We start from the raw sequence: 13,672 nt of genomic DNA, 5'->3' as shown, positions 1-13,672 counted from the left end.
AATAAACGGACAACCTATATCACTACTCATACGCGGAACTCTTTCGTCCTGCCATAAATTCGGCGGACAAGTAAAATAAAAAATTGTCAGTTTGACAAGTGTCAATCTTATTGTATTTCTAGGCCCGTTTATTGCTATACGCTTGAATATTAATTTAATTCTTTTATTCATTCATTCATCCTATATCCATTTCCCTATTCTCTTACTCTGACTGCGCTTCACCTTCTATCAAGTAAGCTTTGAATCTATCGCTACATTGGTGACCCCGTTTTAACACGATGTCGCAATCAAAGAGTGAGAACAAAGGAGCCGGAGAGCCGCTTTCGTTGGATCGCGTAGGCGTAAGAGTACCTCCTTTTTATCCGTCGAAACCGAAGCTTTGGTTTGCTTCGCTGGAAAGCCAATTTGTTTTAGCTGGAGTTGCGTCAGAGGCGACGAAATACCACTATGCAGTATCGCATCTAGAACCTCAGTACGTGGAGATCGTCGAAGATATTATCGAGGCGCCAGCTACGGCAGATAAGTATGAGACGCTTAAATCAGAGCTCGTAAAGAGGTTGTCAGCGTCCCGCGAAAAGCAGGTCCAGCAACTACTTCATCATGAAGAATTGGGAGATCGCAAACCATCGCAGTTCCTGCGGCGGTTAAGGGGATTAGCTGGTTCTGAGGTGCCAGACGATTTACTCAGAACTCTCTGGGCCAGCCGTTTACCCAACAGCGTACAACCCATCATTGCGTCGCAGGCTAGGATGAAACTCGATGAGGTCGCCGAGCTAGCTGATCAAGTACTGGATGCAGTATCACCGAATTTGCAAGCAGCAGGAGTTTCCACAAAACACGATAGTGGGTCGAGTGAGATTGCTGCGTTAACACGACAACTCGAAGCGCTTGCTGACAAGGTCGACCGTATGTCGCGGTCAAAGTCAAGAACCAGGCAGTCTTCAAGTTGGCGAGGTCGCTCTACGTCAACAAGATCGCACTCGAATTACAGGAAGTTCCCGACATGCTGGTATCACTACAAGTTCGGTGATAAAGCAAAAAGATGTGTCAAGCCGTGTGACTATACGGGAAATGCGTAAGGCAGTCGATAATGGCGACCGACGACTGCCCAAGTACCGGTCGCTTGTTTGTTACGGACAAACGGACGAAATTACAATTGTTAGTAGATACAGGTAGTGATTTGTGTGTATTTCCTCGCAAATTTTTAAAAGATTATCGCGCGAAAACAAATTTTGAATTGTGTGCCGCTAACGGGTCAATCATAAATACGTACGGTTTCTATCATTGCGTACTAAACCTAGGGCTGCGTCGTGACTTTGCTTGGCATTTTATTGTAGCCGACGTAACGAGGGCGATAATAGGCGTGGATTTCTTATCACATTACAATATTATAGTAGATGTCCGAAATCAACGCCTTATCGACGGTAACACTATGGTCGCGACCGTGGCTTCGCTTGCCTTTAGTAACGAAAGTATTTCTTCCGTGAAGGTGGTTTCTGGTAACTCTGTCTATCACAACATACTAGCAAAATTTCCCGAAATCACTCGCCCACATGGAATACATCGTACACTGCACCACAACACTGTCCATCACATCCGCACTACACCTGGGCCACCGGTCTCTTGCACTCCCCGTAGGCTTGCGCCTGATAAACTGAAAATTGCTAAATCGGAATTCGAGTCTATGTTACAGAATGGTACTTGTCGGCCTTCCGAATCAGCATGGGCTTCACCCCTTCATCTTGCGCCCAAGAAGGACAATGGGTGGCGTCCTTGTGGGGATTACCGCATGCTGAATGCCCGGACAATACCCGACAGATACCCCATTAAACACATTCATGATTTTTCCCACTCTTTATCAGGCTGCACCGTCTTCTCTACCATTGATTTGGTGAAGGCCTACAACCAGATCCCGGTCAATCCAGACGACATAGCGAAGACAGCGATCACAACGCCGTTCGGTCTTTACGAATTTCCGTTCATGACGTTCGGACTTCGTAATGCCGGACAGACGTTTCAGCGATTTGTCGATGAGATGCTGCGGGGCCTGGATTTTACCTATGCATATCTGGACGATTTTCTGGTCTTCTCGAAGGATCAGAAGACCCACGAAGAGCACCTTCGTCAACTCTTCGAAAGACTCAAGCAGTACGGCATGGTCGTCAACACGGCGAAGTGTGTCTTTGGCGCGTCTGAGGTAACCTTTTTAGGATATAGAATTTCAGGTAAAGGTACGACACCCCTACCTGAGAAGGTCGAAGCCATCACCAATTTCCCTGTCCCAAAGACGGTAAAGGAACTACGCCGCTTCTTGGGTATGGTAAACTTTTATCGTAGGTTTATTTCAGGCGCCGCTAAACAACAAGGTCCTCTGAACGCACTGCTGACAGGATCAGTGAAAGGTTCACACCCGGTACATATTACTGGTAAGTCACTTGAGGCTTTTGAAGCCTGCAAAGAAGGTCTGTGTCAGGCCGCCTTGCTGGCTCATCCCAAGTGTGACGCAAGATTGGCGCTTGTTACTGATGCGTCAGACAGAGCTATCGGTTCGGTGTTACAGCAACAGTCTGATGGTGAGTCCTGGGAGCCTTTGGCATTTTTCTCTCGTGGGCTGAGTCCTTCCCAGCAGAAATACTCACCCTACGATCGAGAATTGCTCGCCATTTATGAGAGTATAAAATATTTTAGGCACATGCTCGAAGCTAGAACTTTTACGGTCTACACCGACCACAAGCCCCTGACTTTTGCCTTCCAAAGTCGAAAGGAAAACTGCTCGCCAAGACAGTTCCGACACCTGGATCTGATTGCGCAGTTTACCACCGACATTCGTCACATCTCTGGTAAGGACAACGTGGTAGCTGATACCCTCTCGCGAGTTGAGGAAATTTCCCAGCCAATCGATTCAGAACAGCTGGCTGCTGCTCAACGTTCTGATCCAGAGCTTAGGCAACTTGCAGAAGGTACGACTTCACTGTGCCTTAAAAAAGTCAAGATTCCAGGTTCCAACACAGAGCTGTTTTGTGACACCAGCACAGACATGGTTCGACCGTTTGTTCCCAAGCTGTTACGGAGAAGGGTGTTCGAGAGTCTACATTGTCTCAGCCACCCTGGTGCCAAGGCAACAGCCAGATTGGTCTCTGAACGTTATGTTTGGCCGGAGGTGAAAAAGGACTGTAGGAACTGGGTGAGAGCATGCATAGCGTGCCAACAGTCTAAGATCACGCGTCATACTAGTGCTCCTCTCAGCAACTTCAAACTTCCTGCAGCTCGCTTCAAATTCGTCCATATTGACCTGATCGGACCATTACCTTCATGCCAAGGTTACAAGTATTGTCTCACAGCCATCGACCGTTTTACGCGTTGGCCTGAGGCAATACCCTTAGAAGAAATTACGGCCGAGGCAGTTGCAAAAGCCTTACTCAATGGCTGGATTTCTAGGTTTGGTTGCCCTGCTGATATCGTGACAGATCGTGGCAGACAGTTTGAATCAGCGTTATTCGGAAATCTTTCTCGCATCGCTGGATTTACTCATCGCCGAACAACCGCCTATCATCCCGCCTGTAATGGCCTCGTGGAAAGATTCCATCGGCAGCTGAAATCTGCCATAATCTGCCACGGTAACACAAATTGGGTCGAGTCTCTCCCTCTCGTATTGCTGGGTGTCCGCAGCGCGTTCAAGGACGACTTACGAACTACCTCAGCAGAAATGGTGTATGGCGAACCATTGCGTCTGCCAGGTGAATTTTTTGATTCTGAAACTGACTGTCCCTTAGACTTGACGGACTTCACTTCAAGACTTAGGAATATAGTCCAAAGCCTGAAGCCCACACCAGCCTCTCATCATGGGGGAAAACGTCCAACGTTCGTTTTCAAGGATTTAACCACTTGCACTCATGTATTTTTGCGTGATTGCACGGTTGATGGCACCTTGAAACCTGCGTATTCCGGACCATATGAGGTACTTCAGCGAGATAATAAGGTATTCACTATCTTGGTTAGGGGTAAAAGAGTCACGGTATCGATAGACCGAGTCAAGCCGGCCTACATACTGTGTGACCCAGACACCACTCCATACATACCTTCAGATCACGCATCACACAAACATACTTCACAAAAGCATGACAAACACAACACCGATACACGTCATGTACCACAATCAGAGAATCAGAACCCACCTGATCGAGAAGTAAATACTAAAACTAGATCAGGTCGTAAGGTAAGATTCCCCGACTATTATCGCCCTTGACGGTCTCAAGGGGGGGCTGATGTAGGGATTTTTACAATTTATTAATTTTAATAGTTTTAATTATAAATACATAAAATAATAAATAAAATTATATTTTAGTAATAAACGGACAACCTATATCACTACTCATACGCGGAACTCTTTCGTCCTGCCATAAATTCGGCGGACAAGTAAAATAAAAAATTGTCAGTTTGACAAGTGTCAATCTTATTGTATTTCTAGGCCCGTTTATTGCTATACGCTTGAATATTAATTTAATTCTTTTATTCATTCATTCATCCTATATCCATTTCCCTATTCTCTTACTCTGACTGCGCTTCACCTTCTATCAAGTAAGCTTTGAATCTATCGCTACAAAGGTACCAAAACGAAATACTTTGTAACACTTCATTCTCTATAACTGTCAGATATTTAAAATAATATTTGGTCAAAAGTACCCGAAACCGCAGAGCTTGCATGAAAAGAGTTATGAATGTGGATGAAGCGAAGGAAATATGCAGAGATCGTGGCAAGTGGAAAGAGGTAGTCTCTGCCTACCCCTCCGGGAAAGAGGCGTGATTTTATGTATGTATGTATGTATGTATGTATTTGCTAGTCCTTTTTTAGAGTTACTATACCATACCTTTAAGTACCAACCAAAGTTGGTTTTGCGAATCGTGAAACTAAAACGTAAAGGATAAGTATACCGATTATAAATTTGTAATACCCATAGCGAGAAAATTAATGTATGTATAAGCGTTCGCCTGGCCTGATATTCATTTCCTTCTACGCCTATCAGTTTTAATTTTCTACCCTGTGGAAGCGTTATATAGTTCATAGAAAACGGTTTCAGCGATAATTGGCGATTCTAGTCAACTTATTAGATATCAATGGCCCGAAACAGGTGCCCGATCCATCACTCGTGCTCAGCGAGGTGGCTAATTAACGGAAAGCAAGGTTGCCTGATGAAACAGGCCTAGGCGGTGACAAAAACTTGGGTATTGCGCAACTGACAACTCCTCTTAAACCATTTAGAATATGGATTTATTTGAATGGTTAAGTGTGTCAGATATGTAAGTTGAAACGGTCCACTGTTGATGATGATGCGCAGTAAAACACATAGTTATTTTCTATCAATTTTCGATTTGGATTGGGATGATTGGGATGGGAGAGATTGGGCGATAATTATTTCTGACACTTAAATCAGAGTAGATAAGTGACAGAAAGATCCAAGTGTTGCGCAATATAATGACCAACTCTTCCTTGTCCTCTCACTAGTAAGGCAATTACACAGAGTGTTCTTGTAAACAAAAGCAGTTATTTTAAATATTAAACATAAACCGCATCATAAACTGATCGTGGAGTTCAAAAGTATCTAAATGATCCATTTTCTAAATTCAGAAAAAGACTTCATAAGAAGAGACGTTTTTGCTGTTTATAAAATAAATTAATTAAATTATTTTTTTTTACAAACAGCAAAAACGTCTAAAGCTGATTCTCAAGTACAAAAAACAAATACATAAATATTAATCACCACGAGTATGTTTCTCGGTACATAATGATTATTTATGGTTTGCATAAACACTAGCTCATACTTAGAAAGTCCCTGGCGGATGACAACCAATTATAAAGTTGACGGCGAGTGCTAGCAACTGGCGTGAACGTAATAATTTTAAAATTGTTTATTACCATCTAGTTTCGATTGAGGTCTCTATAGAGTGCGCGCTGTGCGTTTTAAGCAAAAAAATCAAGCGTTTTGCCAAAGAAAAAATATTAATAGGACCATTGGTGGCGCAGTATAATGAACATGTTATTTGATGAATTTGATAATCTAAGTAAAAATAATGTAAGTCATAATCCTGATTAAATGAAATGATATAAAAAAGACACTAAAAACTCTTTATTTTCAATGCGTACGACTAGATTTATTAGCGGAAAATGTAGTACGTTACTTCTGAACGTCTACTCTGTGCCAATTCGGTCAAAATTATTCTAATCGTTTTTGAGTTTATTCGTGGGAAATAAATATAAAATACAAATCTTTTCTCAGTGTCGTTTTAGTAAGAATAAATGAAATTGCTTATTATAGGTATTATGAAAAGCTTTTCTTTGTCACTTTTCCCAGAATTGCGCACTCTTGATGAAACAAAAATACCTCTATGTTTAGACTTGTTACACGTGTCACTATGGCGGCCAGGTACGTTAAATTACAACATTTTTAAAACCGGCTTTAGTTACAATTATGTGTTTATTTGAATAAGCATCATCTGTTCTGGTAACCATTGATTTAAATTAATAAACTCTTCTTAATTAAATAAGATACCTCCAACATAACCGAGGAAAGAAGGAAACTTAATTTTTTTTTTGAATATGTTTCTAAGATACGCGTACGTATCAAGTAAGTAGCGTTATTTATTTCTAATCTCATAAGATAACAATATAAGCATAATTTGACTAATGTCTTAACCTTAATGTTTATTTTTTTCTACTATTATGGTATATATTTCATACTATTAGCGGTAACAGCAAAAATTTTCAATAACTTATATATGCAAAATAAATTTTAACAACCTGTATTCGTGGTCGAATTTAAAGTTCGTATTTCATTCGAAATACTCTTTTTCCCATTAAAAGGCAGGTATATTCTCGAACCCTGTACTTACACTTACCGACATGACCACTCGATTGTATAATGTTTTTCGCGGGATAAAAATAATGACAGATCAGAACCATCCACATATCTTTAAACAATACTAGATGTTCACGTCTCATTGGTGCCTACTCGTAGTTCCCGGAACTTTAGAATGGGACGACTTCATCTTTTTCCCATGGATGTCGTGTTAGACGGCTTAGGGAATGGGCACGTTTATCTAATGCAGCTTTTAAACTAATACAACATTTTTAGATCCCTGTGCAAAGGTCAGACGGGAATCGTTTCGTATAACCTGAAAACCTGACTTACCTAATCCAAGACCAAGATCAAATAGCGCACCTCCGAATCCTCGTAGAAGGGCGTTCAGGTGTAACAATATGCATGTAAATCCTACCTTTCTTCAATAACTTTTGTGTTTTGTGAAAAGAAAGAAAAGGAAGGAAAAGATTACTTGACTATAAAGATAACACCGACAAAACATTAAACTTCAACTTTTTTTAATTTGCTCTGACTAATTTGTATTATGAAATACGTAATTAAAACGCGTATACATCCGCGAACTCTTTAATTTGCTTCTTGGACCTTATACCAAAATTTTGATACAATTTCCCTTACCTGATTATATAAAGTACATGTAAGATGATTTCAAGTTTCGACGCATGTTGCTTAAGGCACTGTGTCATTAAAGCGATTCGCTCGCTTTAAATCCTCATTAATTTTACTTCTTTTGGCATGCTACCATGTTATCGTTCTGAATTTTAAATTCTGCATCCAACACACACTAATTGACTTTTTAAAGATTATAAATCTAACTAGCAGGCAACTTATCTTGTTGGAAGCCTAATGTGATTTGTCAATAACGCAAATTTTTATCGAGATTAAATACTTACCTTATATGCTTAAATAAGATTCACTGAACTTTGGCAAATAGTCACAATATATCACTAAAGTTTAAGTAACACGACGCAGACAAAAATCCGGCTAGGATTCCGAAAATTCTTAAAACACACTCTAGTTACTTAAGCAGAAAAATCGAAAACACTTCATTTGAAAAAAAAATTCGATCTCATTTGTTCCTTGTATATACGCCGCATAGCATTGTAATAATTGCAAGAGATTTACTATTAATTGGTCTGTTCAATTCGCTACTGATCGACGTTTCCTCTGCGTACACGCATGATAGCTGTCTGCGCCGATTATGGTCGTGCCTCCTTTTCTAACAAAAATGTATATTTAAATCCACTTAAAATTTATAGTATTTACAATATTTACATAAAATAGATTAACTGACTATTTGTCATGAAAAGTACCATAACCAGCAACAAGTTTCAAGCCAAAAAAAAGAAGGAAGCTAATTTCATTTAGTTTAAAGAAACAATAATAAAGTGTAAAACACATAAATCTTCTTCCTACGAAGATTTTGCATCTGTCTATTGGTTCTGTCTACTCCGTATAATAATATGCATATTGTATAAAAAACCCGTAACATTAATATGCAACGTGAAGCTTTACATGAAGTATGTACCGTAGTATAAAAGCAACTATGCATCTAAGTGGTATAACTTTCCATGTAACACACTATACATTGATAGTAAATAGCCATATAAACCACTTTAATCTGGTCCGCATCTAAATTCACTTTTACTTTTCAATTAACTATGACAAACTCATAGTTAAGATATGGTTACAGCTCACAAATTATGTGATAATACCTACACTTTATTAATTTTTTTCATATAAATATGTAATAAATCGTAATAAACAAATTGAGCGGCTGTAGCCTGCGGCCACAACGATACGTAATTATTGGTAAGTCCACCAAATTCTACTTTGGTAAACCAGAAACTGAATACAAAACATTTCAGTTATTGGTTTTTAAAATAATGTGCAAAAAAATATCATCAGTTCATATTTTTTATGAAAACATCACAAAGCATAGTTTTACCAAAGGTTCAGAATCCGTTCAGTTGTTTGATCATGTTCCTAAAACAATATTACTTTAGCCCCAGTATACATATATTTACCTATTCTTTTGGTAACACACTACCTTTCAAAGATCGTAGCACCACTTATAAATTGTGCCTTACGTAAATTCCTTATTTAACTGATTACAGCTTGGATGTGAATAATAGGTAGTTAACAGTAATTATACTGTAATGTATTATCCAAATCCCTTAATTAGTTTTAACTTGAAAAAAATACCAAGTATACATTCGCGCAAATAAGTAAAAAGTTTCTTTAGCTATGTTATTATTAAGAATCGATTCTTTTCACAGTTCTTTAACTCAGTAAAAAATGAAAACGTGATATATGTTAATAATTAAGATTGACCCATTAGCATATAACCCAAAGTATATGTTAACATATACTACAGATCTTCACACCAAAGATCTAGCACAGTGGGTAATGCAGATTAATTATACGGTAGTTGTTGATATCGGCGGTACAGAGCGTAATGTCGTCCAGTTACTAAATTATATAGTATGCCGCCAGGCTCGTGATCTGATTGATAATACTGTACGAATGTATATATCTGTACTAAAATTATAAAAAGAAAATATTTTGTTTATTTGTCACGAATAACCTCAAAACTACTGCACCAAAGTTAAGGAAAGTTGGCACAGAAATAGAGACTTTCAGGAATCACGAAAACGAAGCCCCTCGAAAAAGCTAGTAAACCGTTATAAAATACTGACCTTAAAATACTGGACTAAATAATAATTTTAAAGCCAATCTGGAGAATAGCCTGGTGGTAAGTAAAGTGGAGAGAAGCCTGGGGTTAGCCATTCACCATGGTCTCTCTATTATTGATGACCCTAATATTCTCTTCAGAGAGGTAAAGATGTAAAAGGTGAAAGGTGTATTTTATGAACCGCCTACAAACATATCTAGTTTGATTACTTAAACTTAAATTACAACACAGATTTTTAATTATTAAAGGTAACTTTCATACACTTCTTAATTATCTTTGCTTTTCAAAGTCCCGTAACCCTCGATCTGCATGCCCGTCGTCATAAAATGTTTCGCGTCATTTAAGATTTCGGCGCAGGCGCAACCCGTCAAGTGCAACCGTGAGAATTATTTTTCCTTTTTCAAAACTCGTTTCGTAAAATGTACAGGAAGAATAAAAAAATGTAGGCCACATTGCATCTCAAGCTTAACCTATTAGGTTATGCTTTTTATACTTGAATCTCTAAGATTCTATGCTTGCGAGAAACGTATTAACCCGTAACTACGAAGTTATGCCATGCTATGAGCATTTGAACATTCTGCAACTATATACGATTAGTGTGAAAAAACTAAATGTTTCTGTTTAAATCCGGATAGGTTTTAATCTAATTCTTGATTAGATTTTTTTTAGAGAAAATGTCTAACGACCATCTTTCGATCTAAACTTAACATAGCCATATGAGTCCTTAACTGAGTAACCATCGGTGTAAGTGGCAATAGAATAAAATTAACATCATTGGTTACATATCGAAATGGCATTCCCGATAGTATCGCGGTGGTTTATGTGTTTATTTAACTCTCCATTAACTTCAATGGTTGGTTAAAATTCTTAATCCGTAATTTCTGTTTTAAATAAATTAATATTGCACTAATCGTGAATTAGGTGTTTGTTTTACCTGGAGAGTGTGGGTTCAAGTGCTGAGTAAGGTAATACTTTTTTATGTTGATTAATTTTAGACGGATATAATATATCCAAACTTAAATCAGCGTGATTGATCCGACAATGAAAATGAAGGTACAATCTACTACTACTTAATCGAAGATTCTAGTTGTAAATGTTTACTCATGTTCAGAGAGAGCATGAGTAACCATGTCACCTACACAGCGATAGAAATGACTGGAGAACGTCACCCATGCTAGCACCATCATCAGGTTTTTTAGGTATAAACAAAACCAGGTTAAAATTCAAAATGTATTTTCAATAAACACAACGATGATACCACTTCTCAGATTATGCAATAAAATGGTGCATCCTTTTGCAAAAAAAAAGCTGTTTTACCTCATTACGGGAGCAACTCGCATTAATAAGAGCGGATTCCTGAGTAACGAAGCAGAGGACGCGCATATTTCGGGCTCTTTCGGACCCACCACGACCAATTACAGTTTGATAACCGTGCCTCTTCTCAAGCTTTCCGATAATTTAAAAAAAGGTTCTATTTATTACGCTGACTTTTTTTGCTATATTCCTTGATTGCCAGTTTTACGTGAATATTATAAATAATAGTAAATGAAAAAAAAAATACGTTTAGTTTTTTTCTGTTTATCAATCATAAATAAGCCATACTTTTCTTCTTCTAATCGGACATTTATTTCGAAGTATGTATACAATAAACATCCAATATCAAGTCAACCGAAAAAAGGTCTATTTTGTCATGACCCCTCCGGTATTCGAATTTCTTATACTAAAGCAAGCATTAAAAAAGATCAAAGTTTTTAACATCATGTAGGTAGATACTTTATTCCTTTAATGAATCTAACTGACCATACAACAAATTCACATTCATTCATGCTGTAGCGTGCACTTATTAGGTCATCATTAAATATTCTATCACTTAATTTTAATGAAGCCAGACAGGATAGAGATCTACCATTGAATGCGAAAAATGTCCATGGCTATATTTACACAGGAAGTACGCTTATTTATGTTCATTAAAATACCAGATATCAAATTCTAATTAAACTGTTAATTTTCTCAATTACGACGCGTGTGTCATAAGAAAAGTTATTTATTTAAACCATATAAGCATTGACATATGAATGAATTACTAGGCTTTTCTTGTAGTATAAGTTAGAAATGATATTTCAAATTTTTTTTTCACTGTCTTTTACTTTTTATGGGAAACGTATTTAATAATTGAACCTATGATAGCATAGTACGATTTTATTTAAATAATTGTTAGATATAACAATACTTTTTGGTGAAAAAAGAAGCTGAGGTTGAATGTAACTTTACCATTTCTATTTGACGTATTTAACTAACAATACAATAAGAAGAACAAACTACATATGAATACATCGAAACTATTTTAAACAGAGGCAATATCCCTTTAACAGCCCGGGGCTTTGACGTGTCTCAAAGATGTATTGAAAACCTTAAGTATACGGTACTATAACCAAAATAACTCGACCTCTAGCTCGTTTTCATTAAAACATTTTAAGTAGCTTAGATTCGCTTGTCATGAATAGGGTTGACTTTTCTCATATAATTTAAGTATGGAATATATATTAATTCCTCACAATAATCTTTTTTTTAATGTTAACTATCCAATTACTAAAGGTCAAAACGGTACTTTTCTTTGACATTGATTAAATTAATTATAACATAATGAAACGTACACGAAAATGTTTATTTAAGCCATAAACAGACATAGTCAATTTTATTTCAGATCTTAAATAACAATTATTGCAATGTATTAGCTGCAATTTGTGCACTTAATCTTGTGTAAAAAAACAACATGCTTGTGTTTGTTTTTTATTCAAATTTTAAAACAAACGCAGCGCTTATTTTATTTTCTGTTAACAAAAAACCGCGTTCTTATTTTAAAACCCAATTTTTAATCGCAGCTATTAGCCTCCTATTTACCTGTCTTTTTTTTCTAGTTGTTTTGTTCTAAATTTAAAATCAAATTTTTTATTTCTTACATGCTGTCATCCCTAGCCTCAGAGATCTAATTAGGATGGACTTCTATTCGCCCGGGGCGCCGCGGTTTCACTCTCGATACTATCCCGCTAGGCTGCTCTTATTCAGTTTTTCATTCGGTCACTGACAGGTTTCACTGTATGCTGACAATAAGCTAAGATAGTTGTTATAGACGCGGCATTTCAATTCAAAGTAAGTAGTGGAAATTCGAAGAAAACAACGACTTTATTGAAATTCCATTGTAACTAAATTACATAGATTAAAATTTTATTGCCTCCTCTTGTGGCAGTTCCACGATAACCTCAGATCATATTATACGATCTAAGATGATACTTATATCTTAGCCTATTATTTGAGCTTGCGACTATCACCCACCTCATCTTGCTTACCATCTGCAAATTGAAGTCAAACGCACTCAAAGTTTCAAATGAAATTAAAAGGTAAACAAGTAGACTAAACTTACATAGAAGCTTCAGCAAACATAAGACTGAAATAAAATGAATGTTACTTAATTTAAACTTTTAAAAAGAAACAGTAAAATATAAGACTACATATTACATAAATTCCGCTATCCTAGACAATTTTTTACCTTCTCGCTTTCAGTTTCACGTCACAAAACGTCTGTACCACACAATGTCATTCTACATTCGTGTCGCACGATTGGTCAACGGTCCGACTTTCTCGCGAGATGAGTGCGTACGTTTTTCTTCAAGCAAAAACTTGTTATAAAGTGCAAAAATAAAACAAGAGCAGCCACCATAACCTGAGCCTTCTGGATATGGACCGTGGGGATTGTGTTACTCGCTACTGGTATAAAAATGCATGGCTCATTCTCACGTACATTATGATTATTGACAGTCGTAGCAGTGCACGGTAGCGTGTATTTGCAATAATATTTAGACTTTCATTAATATGTCGTTAACAAGCTCTTATTTAGGGCGTCAATCTCGTGGTAATTTACAAAAATTAGAGACTTGTTAATTTCTTTCAGGGGACGGTTATGTGCCTTCTACATAAAAATTTAGTAGACTTAGAGTTTAAACTTTCCGGAATAAATAGTGTTCACTGTTCTGTCTATAATATACAAAGTTTTGGGTAATGTTCAGTTAAACAGACGGCAAGAATAAAAATAATGTTATCGATC

At 37.4% G+C, this 13,672-nt stretch overlaps 1 protein-coding gene across 1 annotated transcript; it reads left to right on the top strand.

Moving 5' to 3' along the window:
- The first annotated feature begins 278 nt into the window (after positions 1 to 278).
- Positions 279 to 1,079, top strand: LOC132902750 (uncharacterized). Its single transcript, XM_060948982.1, has one exon. It carries the CDS (start codon positions 279 to 281, stop codon positions 1,077 to 1,079), a length of 801 nt encoding a protein of 266 aa, XP_060804965.1.
- The last annotated feature ends 12,593 nt before the right edge of the window (positions 1,080 to 13,672 follow it).

Source organism: Amyelois transitella, chromosome 17 (genome assembly GCF_032362555.1).
Source record: "Amyelois transitella isolate CPQ chromosome 17, ilAmyTran1.1, whole genome shotgun sequence".
Classification (NCBI taxonomy): Eukaryota; Metazoa; Arthropoda; class Insecta; order Lepidoptera; family Pyralidae; genus Amyelois; species Amyelois transitella.
Note: the sequence above shows the minus strand (reverse complement) of the source record. Positions and strands in the feature narration are given on the sequence as shown.